Below are 18,318 nucleotides of genomic sequence, written 5' to 3' on the forward strand. Positions count from 1 at the left end.
AATCTGTTTACATTCTCCGTGAATGAAACGAGTGTTGTGATTGGTCGAAAAAGATCGATTCCGGGGGAAATACAGCGGAAGTCCCGCCCCTATAGACACTCTCTGCCTCAGGTCGTGGCCAGGGTTTTCTCTTCGCAGATGAGTAAGGCTGGGAACGAGGCTAAGTAGCCAGCCAACAATGCTGGTCACATGCCACTCATGCCCTCCATTGTCGGCTGAGTGTAAGGTGACCTGTAAATAAGAGGCTTTTATGTTATATACATCCACAGCCTTGCAACATTTCACTGAATGATAACTAAACATAAACAACCTCTCATATGGCAGTTTCTTGGGTGAAAGTGCTTATGTATACTTCAACTAAACTGTGTGAAACAACATTACTTTTTTACCCAGACTAATCTCAGTGACTGTCAGAGCGAGTGAGAGGATGAGATCCCAGAACCAGCAACACTGGAGAAGCAGAGGTCAGCTGTGTTTAGGAATCTTCTCATGATCTCCGCAAAGTCCTAAATGGCACAACCATATTTCCGGAGCATCAGCCTCAGATGATTCATGAAGTTAATTTGATCTTACAAATACCTTTTTATGTATTGCTGATGTGCTGCAGCTACCTAGGTGGCACACTGAGGTGCACCTCACTAGCCTCAAGGCCTGCATTTGCCTTGTTGTTAAGTTATTTATGGATGTTGAGTTAACAAAAAACAAGCAATCTCTTCCCCAGCCATCCTGGTGAAAACAATATAGTGTACTGTTGATGGCCAGTAGTAGAAGATGGTGGTTGTCCTGGGTAGCTCCTAGTGGCAAACAGTACTTTTTTTCTGATTTACAACTTGCCCCACACAATCTTATTTGTGTCAGGCAATAAAATCCACCCAACTGGTAGACCTTTACTAAAGCAAGTCCAAATCAAAGACCAACAATGATTTCCTCACTCTAAGTGCAGTTCCCCCGTTTAACCATGTACTCGAACCCTAGCATCTCTATTCTAGGGCGAACATTCAGCAAAAATAGCAGATCTAAAAGCTCATAACGCATTGTGAGCTTGTATGAGACGCAGTCACTGAGACTAATCTCAGTGACTGTCAGAGCGAGTGAGCGGATGAGATCCCAGAACCAGCAACACTGGAGAAGCAGAGGTCAGCTGTGTTTAGGAATAACAGCTCTTCTCATGATCTCTGCAAACTCCTAAATGGCACAACCATTATTTCTGGAGCATCAGCCTCAGGGTGATTCATGAAGTTAATCTGATTTTACAAATACTTTTTTTTATGTATTGCTGATGGCACCTAGTGTCACACTCAGGTGCACCTCACGAGCCTCAAGGCCTCGATGTCGCTGCATTTGCCTTGTTAAGTTATTTATGGATGTTGAGTTAACAAAAACAAGCAATCTCTTCCCCAGCCATCCTGGAGAAAACAATATAGTGTACTGTAGACAGTGGTGGTAAAAGTAGTCAAATGTTTTACTTAAGTAAAAGTATCAATACTGCAATGTAGAGGTACTCTGTTAAAAGTAAAGGTCTGGTGTTAAAAATGTACTTGAGTAAAAGTACAAAAGTATTGGTTTCAAAATGTACTTAAAGTACCAAAAGTAAAAGTACTGAAATGTTTGAAAAATGTTTGAAAATAGCAGATCTACAAGCTCAAAACGCGTCGCAATGCGACGCGTTGTGAGCTTGTAGATGTGTGTTTTGTTTTATAATGTAATAATGTATATCTGCAAAGTAACTAAAGTTTTCAAACAATTGTAGTGGAGTAAAAGTACAATATTTGCCTCTGAGATGTAGTGAAGTAGAAGTAAAAGTATTGGAAATTGGAAATACTCAAGTAATGTACTTCTGAGTATTTCAGCCCTAGCATCTCTATTCTCAGGCGAACATTCAGAGAAAATAGCAGATCTAAAAGCTCATAATAACACATTGTGAGCTTGTAAATTAGCTATATTCGACTACTGTAGAGTGAAAACAGGAGAGGGCCTACTTTAGTATAGATCCGTTGGGAATCCGGTCAACTAAGTACTGTATAAGGTTCTAGTAAAGCTGCACGTTGTAACATTCATTTAAACCCAGGTCGCTCGCACAAGTGCTGAATTTTATTTGATCTTTAACCACTGAGCTAATAGAGTATGCGTTCTTGGTCAGGGGACATAAACTGCTTTTTGACTTTCCAAGCAGTGCCTCTTGTCAACCAGTAGTGGTCCTACCAGACCACAGGATCTAGATTTCTCAATAGCAGAGCAGGGAAACCAAATACAACGACCTCAGTTGTGTTAGTTATATCGTATTAATATACTGTGCTCCACAGAGATTAGGCAAAATATTTCATAGTTAAAAGGTAGGGTAAGTGATATTTTTTGGTTAAAACAAAAAGTATTTTGTTAAAAGGTTAAAGCACTATATTCTGATAGTAATCATTGCTATAGAATGTTTGTTCAGTAACAGGAGTCTCCCGTCTCTCCAGCTCTTTAATAAACAGCAAATTATTTTTCCGGTAGGTGTCAAAATCTCAGCCAATCAGGAGAAAGTACCCATTTTTAAGCTTAATTTTTATAGTGGTCCAGTTCCAATTTTGTCTGCTCATTTCTTAGTGTCATCACTTCCAATTTCACTTGTTTAATCTATATCCTGATTGGATAAAATTGGAAATGAAACTGAAACAAAAATGCATTTTCTGTTTTATTAAGAGCTGGAGAGACAAGGAGACTCCTTTTACTGAACAAAGACTCTATAGCAATGAGTACTATCAGAATATAGAGCTATTTAACACTTATTTTAACCAAAGAAAAGCACTTACCCTACCTTTAAGGAGCATACAGAAAAGAAATCCTGTCATACATTTCCATACATACAAACCTAAACTTTGTCAAAACATTGCTGAAAATATATTGAGCTAAATTATATTTAATACTAAAATGTACTAAGCATAGTAGTATACTGTGTGTGTGTGTGTGTGTGTGTGTGTGTGTGTGTGTGTGTGTGTGTGTGTGTGTGTGTGTGTGTAGATGTAGTACAGTTACCCTGTGAACAACCCTACAGTAACATGGTGTGAGGGAGACCTCTACAGTCCTGTTAAAGTCATGTCAGTTTACTAGTGTACATATGTATGCAATAATATCAGCTCAGTTCCTTTAGTGCAACTAGAAGGTTTTGCACACTGAATGACTGTGACCTATTATTACAATTTCACTCAATGGCATAATAGTGAAAATACACACACACACACATACAGTATAATATACAAAAAAATAATTACAACAGTCAGGCCACTATATTATAGTGGCCTGACTGTTGTAATTATTTTTTACTGTATAGGCCTCTGGACTGTGTGAACCGCTCTACCAAGTATGGTAACTGAAGCCCTTAGTTTCAGACAGATAAATACCCATTCAAGTCAATGGGAACAAAATTATAATAAATTATAAATCAAACTATAACAGATTGCTTCAAGCACAAGATTCCCGGTAAAGCCGGTCGATGCAAACACTGGGAGGAGTTGCACGGCAAACTTTTGGGTTGCTGTGAGAATAATAATGGAATAAATGAAGTCATACAAGTACTATAATGTGTTGCCCTTCGGGGCAACAACAATAATTACATTATTTTGTAACCTGAAAATGCATTTAACCGATGTGGTTTTGGAGTCCAGTATAATTTCTGAATATAAAATAGTCAATCAGTATAACTGGCCATACCTTCAAATTAATCAGCATGACTGAATTAACCTCAGTCATGATTCTCATTCTAAGGAACATTGGAATCAAAACATTCAGTTAAGAGCTGAAACAGCAATAAGTGTACATGGCAGGACAGCTAGATAATAAGAATGGCAGAATAACTACTCTCAAAAACACATTTTAACAAAAGTTGGATCCTTTATTCAAGATTTAATTTCTTTCTTTACAAAATATGCAGAGAGCAGTTTACAGTGCAACATGGAATGCTCGTTGGTAGAAGCTGAACTGCCATGATTGTTTCGCTGTGTTCTCTTGTTTGTTCTGGCGTGTAAGACTGGCAGTCGCTGCCTCCAGATGGACCCAAGCCCCTCCCGTTTCCTCCTCCAACACCACCAATCAGCAGGGGTAGGAGTGACAACACAGTTGCCTGCATAATTTCCCTGACCCCCTCCCACCCCATCCCCAGTCCTGTATCCCATGATCCTCCGCTCTCCAGGAGAGCCGTCCTACTCCTTGGCCACAGCGAATGGTTTCTCCACCTCAATTAACCCGCTGTCATGGATGACGACGTCTTTAAGAGGCTTGTCCCGCCCGTCAGTCTTGGTACCCTCGATCTTCTTCACCACATCCTGTGAGGAAGAGGATGAACAGGAAGGTGGAATAAAGATTTTAGTCAGTGAGCTGGAGCTCTATTTATTATTTTAAGATTGTAGTCATTTGATACAGTACTTTATTAGAACAGGAGAGTGGACAGTGAGACGGTAGGACATACAACACCGGCAACACCAGGTGCCAACAGGGAATCGAACTAGGGACACGGGTTAGTGCAGTGTTTTCTCAGTTCCACAGAGACCCTAACAAAATATCCCTCAATGCCGAGATTCCAACATAGTGGCCCTCATTTATCAACGGAGCGTATAAACCGGTGCATATTTTTCCATATATTCGGCCGTACACCAACGTCGAAGTCACATTTATCAACGCATCCTACACAGCTGATCCCAGCGTACATTTGGTCCCAGCATTGATAAATCTGACGTCTGAAAACGAGCGTCATTTAAATAACACGCCCTTAAATATTCTCGAAACACCCCGATTTTACGGCATGAAGAACCAGAATACGACCAAAGAAAGAGCTTAGCCGGCTCGCCTCGCCTCGCTGCCTGTCAAGTCACATAAACACACCCCACACACACACACACAGGCACGCATGCACACATGCACACGCCCCCCTCTCTCTCTCGCTCTCTCACACACAGACATGCGCCCAACTGCGTCTTTCATAATCCGTTACGGTGCAATCTTTGTCAGTCAGTAGGCTTGTAGCCTACATGAATGACATATTATGATAGGCCTACCAATCACATCGCCATGAATGGAATACGTTTGTATATTTATTTACCCCATACCGAGCAGTGCGCGTTCGATAGTTACACTAAAGCAGTTATGTATTCCCCATGAGACTCGGGCGGTCTGCAGACTGCAGTGATCCCGTGCCGCCACCCACGTTATAAGAGATAAGGATTATAAGGATCGTCAGGTTTATATCCTTAACCCAGCCAGGTTGTAGCCTATATAACTCACTCTATGACATAACTCCATACCATAGGACAAGCTACTGTAAGTTTGTACACCTCACTGTCCCGACCGCGCGACTCCCGACGCAAAAGCGCTCGTTATTTTGAAAATAGCAGATCTACAAGCTCACAACGCATCGCGATGCTGGCTTGTGAGCTTGTAGATTTGCTATTTTCAATGCAGCCAGATCTACAATCGTATCTGAATGACTGTTAAAGCAGTTTGTTTAAATTAATTTATAATGTTATATTTTCACAGGGATTATTTATTAGTGTAGATATACATTTTGGAGTGGATATATGTGTCCAGACGCCTGTCAGACCGTCAGACAATGCTGCTCAGCAGGTCTAGAATGGAATAAACAGGCGCAGCCAACGTCAACAACTGGTCTCGACCAGACGTGAGATCTCAGCGTAAAGTAGGATGAAGCCCACGTCAGGATATATTGATAAATGCCGAAAGGTGCGGTGATCACGCCGTACGCTCATTATTCGGGCTGCACCGCGTTGATAAATGAGGGCCAGTGAACCTAAAGAATTTGCCAAATCAAGCTTAGGCTGGGGTTCCCATGGCAATCAATGAAAACTGAGATTAATGTGCACTGTCCCAGATAAATAAATAAGGCTGAAAATTGTACCAAGTCACCTACTGACTGTAGCTGTGAGTGTCAACCCATTGAGACCTGGAACGCATCTGTGTCACTTTTTCATTTGAGCTAAAAAGCATTATTTTACACTTTAGCTATTCAAAAATAGCAGATATACAAGCTCTTAGCGCGGCACTCGGTGCCGCGCTACGAGCTGTGCCGCGCTAAATTGTGAAAATGTGTGCAAATCTTTGCATATATATATATATTTTAAAGCAAACATTAACTCAAATCTTTGCTTCTGAGGGTCCCTGGAACAAAATATTTTGAGATGGGTGTCCGCGGCCAAATTTATATCATTTTGGGGGTCTTGACATGAAAAAGATTGAGCACCACTGATATAAATATACTTTTTCATAAAACCTCAGGCCTTAATGGGTTAAGTCGGTGGTTCTCAAACTTTTCAGGCCGCGATCCCCCCAAAATAAATCTATTTGAACTGGGGACCCCCTCCATGACAAGCGCTTGTTTTGTGGAGTTGGGGCATTATATTTTGTTCCACAGATACATATTGTGAAAACAGCCGTCCGATCTACAAGCTCACAACGCCCGTTGTTGTGCTTGTAGATTGGCTCTTCGCAATTTTTGCTTAAGTTGGTCAATGTTTGGCCATTTGTTTTGTGTAATAGTTTGTTCTCACTTTAGAAATGTGCAGATACCCTGTACACACTTATAATGTATGTCGGTTCGTTTGCTGTTGAGTGAGAAAACAATGTTGCACATTCAACAAATCATCTGGGGACCTCTCCAAAAAAAATGGAGACCTCCCCGGTGGTCCCTACTCACAGTTTGAGAACCACTGTGTAAAGGCATCATTATGCACAGAATTATAACATTTTGAGCAACAACAAAAATATGATACACAAAAGATGCCATTTTTGCGGCGCACTGCCTCAGTTTTAAGCTCCCAGGGAGAACGTGTTCATATGTTTAAGTGTAAATGCAGGTTTGTGTGGTGAATTTTGTAGTTAGTGGGATGAGTTTGAGTTGATGTTACATGGTTCGTGTCTGGGAGATACCATTTGCTCACTAGGCAGTCAACTGAGGGTGTTGAGTGACAATAGTCTGTCTGGATAAGAGTGTCTGCTAAGTGCAAAATACCAAAATGTGTTGGGGGGGGGGGGGGGGGGGGGACTGTTGCTGGACTGCTGCTGTTGACAGTCACATTTACACAAAATGTCCAATACAGTTGATCACATTACTGAATACCCACCATTCCCTCCAGGATTTTCCCAAAGACAACATGTTTGCCATCGAGCCAGGGTGTCTGGACAGTAGTGATGAAGAACTGAGATCCATTGGTGTCTTTGCCAGCGTTTGCCATGCTCAGCCAGCCAGGGCCGTAATGCTTCAGCTTAAAGTTCTCGTCGGGGAAACGGTCGCCGTAGATGCTCTTGCCTGGGCAGAGAAAGACCAGTTAAACTATTACAGCATCACAGCTTAACCACAGGAAAATTGTCGATCTACAAGCTCACAATACATTGTGTTGCAATGGGTTATGAGCTTATAGATTGTCTATTTTCAGCAAAGACAGTTGGTGTAGAGGAAAAGAATGTGGAGGCCTTGTTTGGAGCCCTTGGGGACTCTGGTCAACTACGTATACAGGGTTTAAGTGGTTAAGTGGATTACTTTTTTGTGCTGACTGCATGGCACACAACATTTAACAACGTTAAGGTTAAAGGTTAAGTCACCTCCAGTTCCATCTCCTCTGGTGAAGTCTCCTGCTTGAATCATGAAGTCTTTGATGCATCTGTGGAATTTGCTGCTTTTGTAGCCAAATCCTTTCTGTTCAACAAGTGAAAGGGGGGGGGGGATAATTGTTGAGATCTAAGACACATTTGAATATGAGCAGATGATATTTATTTATCACTGTGCTCATCAGTACATACTGTAGGTTATTCAACCACATGAACAAGGGCCTAGCACCCTTATTCTGGGTGAACATTTGGCGTAAATAGCAGATCTACAACTACTTGATTTGATGTAGAGGGGAAAAGGACAGGGCCTGCCCTATACACCCCTTGGGGCCTCAGGTTAAGTATATAATAGGGTTTAAGTGATTATGCCAATATACTGTACATACATACTGTTGTCTTGTCTCAAATTATTTCAGTTTGTCAGATGTCTAATGTGTAAGACACATACACCATAATCCAACTGCTTTGTGCGGTCTGGTTGCTGATTACCAAGTTATTACTTGTTAAATACTATAAGACATGTGTGTAATCTTGGTATATGGTCTTTCAGAGCAGAAAGTAAACTTTGCATTGGGGCAAATGAACTTCACCATTTCTCCTGAAATTGTCCATTAAAGTAAGTAGCCTTGGAAAGCAACGGTTCCCGAGTCATGTGGCCCATAGTTCAGGACAGGAAACTTTCTCCCATTTCCGTTGCGTGAGGCAGCTTGATGTACAAGTACACCCCCTGGACATGATGCTACTACAGTATGTCGCAGGGACTTAACCCAATCCAACACTTGATGCTGCCGAGTGCCAAGCAGTGAGGCATTGAGTACCATTTTAATAGTCTTTGGTACGTATGACTCGACCAGGTATATTTAATAGTCAATAATTCATGTCAATAGCTCAACTACTACTACTAGTTTTTCTTTGTACTGTACTTATGTGGCCATTTTACCCTGTCGTTTTTTAAAGATATGCTTTGGGCCTTTCTACCTTTATTGGATAGAGCCGTTGAGAACGACAGGAAACAGGGAGAGAGAGATGTGGAGCGACACGCAGCAAAGTAAGTCAGGCTCGGGGATCGAACCCACGACCACTGTCAAGCTGCATTTAGAGCCTTTATGTGGTATGCGCCATAACCACTAAGCCATTGGCGCCCTGACCCTGTCATTTGTGGACTTGGGTTCATCACATTTACTCTGATCTTGCAGGAAGTCACACTGGATAAGAGCATCTGAAAAACTAAATTGTAAATAATATCTAGTCTACTACATCCAATAATACTGGACACAGTATTACCATGTTGTCTTTTATACAGACCAAAGACCCTAAAATGTCACACAGTGCCGCAAATCCCACGATGAGACAAAGTCATAGGTTTAACATAAAGCATTAAAGTCAAAATACTCAGTCTAAGTCAGGCAAGTGGTTAGGTTGTTCAATAGCCAACTTGACATAGTATACCCACCCAGGCTAATTACTCAACCACTGATTCATCACCATGTACTACAGTACATAGTGATTGACCAGTGTATTTTTTAACACTGTATATTATTTTTTTGTAATTCGCAACTACTACCACTACTTTTGTATTTGAAACTTTAAATTTCTCTAAATATTATAAACTTTCAGGACAGCCTAATACAAATATAATTTATGAAAAGGCTACTATAAGCTACAGTGAAGTCGGACTGAATGACTGAAACGTTTTTTCTTTTTTTACTCTCTTGATGATTATCTGGCACAGTAGTTGTGAATTAGCAAACTGGACATTTAGACTGAATGTTTCCTTTATCCTCATATTGCGCTAATGCACGCAACTGTTTTGTCAGGTTTTATTGTCTCCGCCAGGAGACTATGTTTTCGTTCTCGTCCTTCCGTGTGTCCACCAAGCGAACATTGGTCAAGCTTCACGTGACAATATGTTGAAAGGGTGTGCTTTAGCGAGACGCATGATGAAATAGAGACCTATAAATATGTGTGTCACTTCAAAAGATCATTTATATCTTTTGAAGTGAGTTAAGACAGGATTAATCAGGAACAGTACAGGCGGAGACCTGTGGTCCGAGGAGCACATTTTCTAGTTTTTGTTGTTTCTCATAAGCGTGCATCCGTTGTCCGTCAACACCACAGTAGTCTGTGCCTTGACTTCAGTGCACTGACTCTCTCCCCACCCGCACCCTTGCGCTTCAACTACACGCCAAAATGCCGTCCGCGGCCGAGTCATAGCAAGATTATAAAAATGGTACCCCTGCTTGGCCATCAGCCTCAACTGTTGGATTGGAGGTAAGTCCCTGCGACATACTAGCCTCATGTCCAGGTGGTATACTCGTACATCAAGTTGCCTCACACTACAGAAATAAGAGATAGGCTCCTGACCTATGTGCCACATGGCTCAGACTCAGAGCCTCAGGCTACATACTTACTTCGATCACGCCATGGTCAGATATTCTAACAGTTGCAACAACTGACTGAAGGGGTGGGTTATGCAAGTTTGACAATAGATTTGAAAGGTTTTAGCTTCTTACCTCCCCTGTCGCCAACTGGACGAAGTTCTCAACTGTTTTGGGAACAGTTTTTCCAAAAAGTCCAATAACGATTCTGCCAACTTCTTCATCTCCAATCCTCATGTCAAAATAAACCTAAAATAAGAAATGGTAAATTCTTCCTTAAATGAGAATATATGGAGTTCTGCATTTTACATTTAACCTCAACTAAATGGCTCCTGATAGAAGACATTATACACAATTTCTTATTTTTTACCATGCTCTATGTGGCTTGAAGTTGTTGGCTGTGGTCTTGTGCATTGCATATTTTTCAAAAGCAAAAATATTAAATTATGTTTAAGTAATAAAATCAGAGCAATTAATTTGGTATAGTTTTACAATTTACATATAGTTTGTGTATAACCCTACCTCACTCTATACAATTGATTAATCCAAGGGATTGTACTATCAAGTCCTATGAGTTTAGCCAGCATTGTAGTGCTAAAACATGAAACAGAGTTTGCAATGCATTTCCTCCTCAGGTTTCCAATGGTTCATTTATTACCATATGGGTTTCAATGATTGCAGAATATCAGGTCTATGGTTAATATAAACCTAAATGAGTTTCATGTATTGTTCTTTTGACACCAAGAAAGACAGTTTCATGTTTTGTTCATTGACATACATTACACCTGCCAATTACCTAACATTTGAAGCTCTGCTTTCTCAAACTTATATTAATTTCAAGTGATTCAAATATAATGTAAAAATGTCACTCGTGCAAAAAATAAAAAAATCTGCAAATGAGAAGCATGGATTTGTAGGCCTACAAGACGTCATCCCTGTAGCCACTCTCTATTGGATAACTTGGAACAGCTAGTCAAATGCTGGACCAATGGGCGCAGGGCACGATGCAGCTTCCTGCATTGTAAACGTGGCCAAAATAGGCACACATAGGGGGAATTATTCCCTTGTAACCAAAACAATAAGGCAGATTTGGGGAAAAAAAGGTGTCTGCAATGCAGGGATCATTCCCAAAGACACGTGTTAAAAGTTAATAAAAACCGCAGCTTCCAGACATGAAGCTGGCTGAACACTCAAATGAAACACTGCAGCAACAACAAAAACAGTGTATGCGGCTGGATTAACATTGTAGGCATAGGAGCAAGCAACCACTGCATCCCAGTCTGCTATCTAATCTAAATGAATATATTTTTGTGTTACAGAACACTGTTAAATAGTAAGCAATGTTGTTTTCAAAAGATGTAGTCTCCCCCCCCCAAAAAAGGAGGGGAAAAAATGAGAGAGCAAGTGGCTTTTTTCCGTCATTCTAGTGCCACGAAACCTAGCCCTCGGCTGGAACGGCTGCGTTCACACTGGCAGATAGTACAAAAGACACAAAGCTACAAAGCATATTTGTATCTTTGTAGCTGACGTTGAAACCAGCTCAACTTTTTTGTAGCTTTGAAGCTTTTGTAAGCAGCTACAAACGTCGAATGCATCTTTGTATCTTCATGTCGCTGGGTTCCATTGGAGAAAAAAATGGTAGCCTGCATCTTTGTAGCTGCCAGTGTAAACGCAGCATGACACTTCAGGTGCCTGCAAATAACTAACGTCAACATCAGTAGTGTTGTGAAGGCATTTGTTAATTTAGTTAATTAGCTTGGTCCTGTCCTGGCACACATTATAGCTAGATACTGTAGCTCACTAACACACACACAGGCCCTGCTGTTAGCTCGCTTAGCCTCGTTTGAACCACTAGCTATAGCAGTGATGGAATAAGTACTCGCATTTTTTTTTTACTTAAGTAAAAGTATCAATACTGCAATGTAGATGCACGCTGTTACAAGCAGAAGTCCCATATTCAAGATGTACTCGAGTAAAAGTATAAAAGTATCGGCATCAAAATATACTAAAGTCCCAAAGGTAAAAGTACTCATTATGCATAATTTCCCATTTCACAAGTTCAAAATGTATGAAAAATCTATTGAAAATAGCAGATCTACAAGCTCACTTGTGAGCTTATAGATCTGCTATTTTCAAATGGCCAAAATAAATACATGGTTGAAGTGGTTGGTGTGTTTTGTAATAATAATCAAAGTAACTAGTAACTGAAGTTTTCATATAATTGTAGTGGAGTAAAAGTACAATATTTTCCTCGGAGATGTAGTGGAGTAGAAGTAAAAGTATTGAAAGTTGTAAATGCTGAAGAAGGTAAAAAAAAACTACCTCATATTTGCACTTAAGGTACTTGAGTACATGTACTTAGTTACTTTACACACCACTGGGCTGTAGTCAGCTGGACACTGACGTGGCTGTTGAAAAATGCTAAAGCTAGCGGCTATGGATGGCTCTCTATGCTGATGATGTGATCGTAATGTAATGATGGTTTGCTCCTTACCTTGGCCGTGACTTTGGGTCCCTTCTTCTTCTCGTCGGCATCGGAGCCGCTCGGGAACAGCAGGAAAACCACCGAGCCCACGATCACTGTCACAGCTACCAGGAACTTCATCCTCCTTCTCTCGCAGATCCGAACCATTAACCAAGGGAAGGGGGAGAGACGACGGGCCTGTTTATTCTGTACGTTTATATGTGCCGATGATGATGATGATGGGGGAAGAAAGAGGAGCAGGGTTGCCAGATTTTGCGAGACAAACAAGCAACCAGGTCTATGGAAACAAGCCCAAAAGAAGCGACCAACATTGGTCTGTACATGAGCGCTTTAAACCCATTTTGTGATCTACAAGATCACGACGCGTCACATGCTTGTAGATCTGCTATTTTTGTTTACACATTAACAACACAAACCTCTTACGGGGGTCCCTGGCACAAAATATTTTCAGATGGGGGTCCGGTCCGTGGACAAATATACATATTAATTGGCGGGGTCCTTGATTTGAAAATGTTTTGGAACCACTGGTTTAAACAGCATTAGTAAACAAGCCCAAATAAGAAACTACACTTTAGAAACAAGCCCAAATATTTACAAGCTAAAAACAAGCCCAAAGTCGCTTATAATAAGCAGACATGGCAACCTGAAGAGGAGGCGTCCCGGGGTACAGACTAGGAAGAAGATACCAAGGTCGTTTCAGTGACGTCACTGATACATGGGGGCCCATTACGGGCCGCGAAGCACTTCCGTATGCCGATGACATCACTGATAAATCCTTGCAATCTTTATTCTGCAGGGTACTGATCCCATATCCCGTCTGCATAATTGGCTAGTAAGTAGTTAGTTGCCACGGAGACAAATAATCTGCCCGCAATTTAGAGTTATATGCACATTATGGAATAGCGGTTGTTTGACCACAACTTCCTCGCCAGAGCTGGCGAAAACTTCTGGGAACTCAGATTAGACCACAACAGGATTTTAAATTACATCAGATTACCAATATGTCCGCAGAATGTATTTTATTACAAATATGGACACGGTTTCCCTATGTTGCCTCCATAGAGTTAAAAAATAAGGGTTGCCGGCCCTCCACGCTTCAACAGTTGGTTTGACAACAAAGTATCCAATCACAGCACGACCAGGGCCTTCTGTTGGAGCTATGGGATCTAGAGCAGTTGTTCCAAAACTTTAGCTCGAGACCCAAAAGAGAAATTTGTCTCATCCAGGACCCAAACTAGTGAAAATAACAGATCTACAAGCTCACAACACGTCGCAATCTGACGTGTTGTGAGCTTGTAGATTTGCTATTTCTTCAAAGTATATTTTCCCCTCTATATCTATCTTTACCTCTTCATGGATTTTTGTTTTATGGTATTCTTTTGAAAAACGTTAGAATTTGTTTTTAAATGATGACAAATGTTTGGGGATTTTTTATAAATCTTTTGAAATAATAATTGATTGATTGATTGATGTACTTTATTTAGTAAGACATGAGAACAGTACATGACAGTACATAACAGTACATGGAAGTACAAATTCGCAATACAAGGTCTACTAAACTGGATAGCTCAGTTAAGCACGTAGCTTGTTTAAGATGAGATCCCCACGCACACAAATCATGATGACATATAAGAGACAGACAGATATACACACTACTATACAGAAAGTCATACAATCAGTTTACAGGTTACTGGTATGAAGGGTGAAAAATATGTACAAAAAAGAAAGAGAGAGAGGGGGGGGGGGGGGGGTAGCTTAGGACTTGGACAGGGGCCATTTTTGAATTGCAGCCTCCTGAAGGTGTATCTTTAGGGCATTTTTGAAAGTGAGTAGGGTTTTACACTCCTTTACTCCTTTTGGTAGGGCATTCCACATTTTAGATGAATAGCATGAGAAAGAGTTCATTCCCTTTGTTGTGCCAAATCTGGGTTGAACATGGTTTGTGGAGCTGCCTCTGGTGTTATGATCATGGACTTGATTAACATTTTGGAAGTATTTTGACAAATACAGGGGGATCCCAATGTTGTGGTGTATCTTGAAGACCAGGCCCATAGCAAGTTGCTGTACTCTGTCCTCAACCCTAAGCCATCCAATCCTAGCAAAATGGTCATGGGTTAGATGGGTTTTGTAATTAAAAAATATAGCTGCAAGCAGCGATAATACGGGGCCAGTGAGAGAGAGAGAGAGAGAGAGAGAGAGAGAGAGAGAGAGAGACAGACAGACATGGAAACTGGAGAGAGAGAGAGAGAGAGAGAGAGAGAGAGAGAGAGAGAGAAAGACACATGGAAACTGGAGAGAGAGAGAGATAGAAACGGAATAGATTGGAGAGAGAGAGAGAGAGAGAGAGAGAGAGAGACATGGAAACTGGAGAGAGAGAGAGATAGAAACGGAATAGATTGGAGAGAGAGAGAGAGAGAGAGAGAGAGAGAGAGAGAGAGAGAGAGAGAGAGAGACATGGAAACGGAATAGATTGATGAGAGAGAGAGAGAGAGCGCCATGGAAACGGAATAGATTGAAGAGAGACATGGAAACGGAATAGATTGATGAGAGAGAGAGATGAAAACAGAATGGATTGATTGGACATCTCAACCTATTGCCATTAACAGGAATCGAACTCTAAACCTTCGGACTAATAGGCTGCAACACTACCTATAGTGCTATAGTTTTGTCCAGGCTGATGTTGTCTGTTGAAGATCATAATCTCTTGCCTTCTGTCATGAACCAAGCCAACACTAAGATCACTCGTTCACAAACCATTTACCAATAGAGAAATTGTATGTCTCCTCACAACCGAAAACAGTGAAAGCAGCCGATCTACAAGCTCAGAAACACGTTGCTATCTGAAAGGTTTTGAGATTGTAGAGCGGCTATTTTCAGAATGAAGTATGTCATACGTTGAAAAACGTACTCTCAAATATGCATTTCAGGTTATCTTTACCATTTGCACATGTATTCATTGATAAAGTCATGTTGTTTGCAATTCAACTTAAATGAAGTCTGCATCAAGTGAGGCTTGAACTGACGACCTTGAGATTGTGAGGCACTCATTTAAGGGAGACGCCATTGGACCAACAGACAAGGAACTGTGAAAAAGGAGATGAAACAGATGATACAGTTTCACGCAAATAGCTGAAAAATCCTGGGTTTAAGTGTTTTTCAAACTGGTGGACAGCAACAAAACAGGTCCAGAGCTGAGCTCTGGCCCCGTAACAAAATGTAGGAAATGAACAATAAACCCGACCCACTGTGATCTAGAGCTACACTGCTTCTGATTTGCTGCTCACGCTGCTGGGGGGCGTCAGATGATAAAATCTCCTCCTCCTTCCGGACGACCACATGACATGTTTCGAAGATGGCAGCCTCCAGCCCCAAATCAGAGCACGGCGACAACAACAAACAAAAAATGCATAAAATGTGAAAAGACAATGTCGTCAAGCTTCTCACACGTGGAAAGCTGTCAGGAGGGTTTTCTCAACATCTTTTCAGGGAACTACCACCTCTGGTACGTGTCCCCTTGCAGAACATAGTCACTGAAGGGGACAGAGCAGGACACACTTTTCTTGGATTTACCAAATGTGGCCGATACGTTCTCTCCTACACCAAACACTGGGCTCGTCTTTACTACCTCTACCATCTGTACTGGTGGGAGTTTAACCTGCACAGCAAACTCAAACTTGTGCAACGTGTGCAGCTTTTTGAATGCTTCGAAGAGATAATCGAAGAAGACCTGTATCTTACTGTGTGTGAGTGGCCCAAAGACGACTCCAAAATTGTCATCTATGGCTCCTTTAGCGAAGATTTCGTCATCGACCTCTACATCAACGTGGCTTCCAATCCTCCATCTACACCCTGCCCTCACTGCTGTCCTGTCCCGTCAGTAACCTCAACCATACGCACAGACTCGGGTAGAGGGGGATGTCTGGAGCATGGCTATATTCTCACTAGCTGCCTCGAATTCCAAGCAGCCTTACACATGGAAAAGGACCAGGTCATCCTCAGGCACAATCAAAGATCCCTGATAGCCTGTGGTATCTCTTTCTGTCCAGCAGGTGAGCATAGCCAGTCATCGAAGATCTTTGACTCTGTAAGAGCAGCTCCTCCAGCAGAGTCAGAATCATCAGGATCAGAATCAAGTCAATCCTCATCCTCTCCTCCTCCTTTTACTTCCACGGTACCTCAGGGATCCCCCGATGGCAGACAGACATTCACCAGGTCACCCTCCTCGTCTTCCCCGCCAACCTCGCCCTTATCCTCGCATCAAGAAGCAAGTCTCAGAGTCAGTGAGCCCACTTATGTCAACTACACACACCTGCACTACTGCCTCCCACAGCCAGGGGCAGTGGAGCCTTTTGCGGATTTAGTGGATCTTAAGGAGGTGCAGTTCAATGTCACTGATCTATCAGGAAGGAATCTGTGGTTGGTCAGAAGTTCGCATAACAGGCCGTGTGTGTGTGGAGTAGTTGACGCTGAACTATGAAGCTCTTATCAATGAGGTGATCAGGAGCGGTACCTCAGATCCATGATGATCATGACTATGACCCTGTCATACTTGAGGTGTGTCCAGAGACCAACCAAGTGATGATCGACATTGGCCTGCTTTTGACAGACTCTGAAGAAGAGCCCAACACTTACCAATCCAACCTGCAGGTCAGCTGGGACCTCAACACTGGGTTGTGCTGCACCATTGGGGCAGGTGACCTCACAGAATTCGAAGATGATTGGAAGAGTTCTCACAGGAAGTCCTGTGCCAAGTGTCTAGTAGTTCCTGAGAACAGCTACATCCACTGCATAACAAAGCTCCGGAAGCAGGAATGTCGGTAGACAGTGACCGATGTACCTCAATTGTATTTTGAAGAGTGACACTGACATTTGCATATAACAGGAGGACTCAATACAGATACACACAGCCTGATTTTTTTCCTTTAAATAAACTTTTGCAGTTATTCTTGTGTGAGTGACACTGTCTTCTGTGTACTAGAGAAAAGTGACCTTTTGGCGTTTGCCCCTTTGAGGTATAATAACTGAGGTCGGTTGGTCTATGGTCTAGAATCTGCCAAGAATTTTAATCAATATAAAGTTACCAATTTTTTTAATTTATTGAGTTGGTAAAGTGCCACCTAACATCTGTACATGGGAATGTCAAAGCTCTTGTGTTTGCAGCACTAATATTGACCTTAAGAAGCGGATGGTGTATGTAAATACTAAAATCATTTCAACACAATTCAAGAATTTAACTTACTTACCCAGTACCACTATGATATCTACAAGTGAAACATTTTCAGAACAATAAAGAATGGTGAAACATTAAGGGAACCATCTAACACAGAACAGCTTTTTATAAGATGTGCAGAAGAAAAGTTGAAGGAATTATTTGAAGATTCAAGGGCATTGTAACAAGATCTTAATACATATTTGGATAGTAAAACAAAAAAGGGGGAACAGAACTGTAATTCAAATGAATGGGATGAAATGTGCTTGACTGATCAAAACATAAAGCCCAAATGGAGCGAGATTTACTAGAAGGTCAAAACAGGTATTTTAGAACAGCCATAATGGCTAAAAAATATGACATTTTCAGGATTATGTTGGAGGATGCCATGCCAGGAAAGCATGAGAACTCTGTAAAGTGACACCTAACATCTGTATATGGGAATGTCAAAGCTCTTGTGTTTGTGTAACCGGATGCAGAGTAGGGAAAGTTAGGAATGGAACATAAATTAAATTGCATTGCGATTCGGATGACCCCTAGACATGAGAATGAGATAAATAAGAGTATTAAACCGGGGTTATAGATTAGCATGTGACACTACATACAACCATTTCAATGATTATATAAGTACGTACACCACAAACCTCATGTTC

The 18,318-nt window shown here is 41.5% G+C and overlaps 2 protein-coding genes across 2 annotated transcripts; one reads left to right on the forward strand and one right to left on the reverse strand.

Moving 5' to 3' along the window:
* Window positions 1-3,850: 3,850 nt before the first annotated feature.
* ppib (peptidylprolyl isomerase B (cyclophilin B)) lies at window positions 3,851-12,669 on the reverse strand. The gene is made up of 5 exons (XM_084060776.1): window positions 12,466-12,669; window positions 10,107-10,220; window positions 7,588-7,681; window positions 7,110-7,294; window positions 3,851-4,301 (listed from the first exon to the last, which is right to left on the reverse strand). The coding sequence occupies exons 1-5, from the start codon at window positions 12,601-12,603 to the stop codon at window positions 4,179-4,181; spliced, it is 654 nt and encodes a 217-aa protein (XP_083916902.1). The 5' UTR covers window positions 12,604-12,669; the 3' UTR covers window positions 3,851-4,178.
* A 788-nt stretch (window positions 12,670-13,457) lies between these two features.
* On the forward strand, window positions 13,458-18,230 carry LOC311046886 (DDB1- and CUL4-associated factor 15-like; the record flags this gene model as incomplete). The annotated part of the gene is made up of 3 exons (XM_084059466.1): window positions 13,458-13,470; window positions 15,879-16,903; window positions 16,972-18,230. 3 exons carry the CDS (start codon window positions 13,458-13,460, stop codon window positions 17,275-17,277), a joined length of 1,344 nt encoding a protein of 447 aa, XP_083915592.1. The 3' UTR covers window positions 17,278-18,230.
* Window positions 18,231-18,318: the final 88 nt, after the last annotated feature.

Source organism: Gymnoscopelus microlampas, assembly GCF_963454915.1.
Source record: "Gymnoscopelus microlampas genome assembly, chromosome: 6".
NCBI lineage: Eukaryota > Metazoa > Chordata > Actinopteri > Myctophiformes > Myctophidae > Gymnoscopelus > Gymnoscopelus microlampas.

Excerpts from the sequence above, each read along its gene's own strand:
- ppib (XM_084060776.1), bottom strand. The coding sequence starts at position 12,603 with ATGGTTCGGATCTGCGAGAGAAGGAGGATGAAGTTCCTGGTAGCTGTG. Across the intron at positions 7,682-10,106 it reads TCCAGTTGGCGACAGGGGAG|AAAGGATTTGGCTACAAAAG; the intron begins GTAAGAAGCTAA and ends CTTGTTGAACAG. Across the intron at positions 7,295-7,587 it reads CAGAGGAGATGGAACTGGAG|GCAAGAGCATCTACGGCGAC; the intron begins GTGACTTAACCT and ends TTCTCTGCCCAG.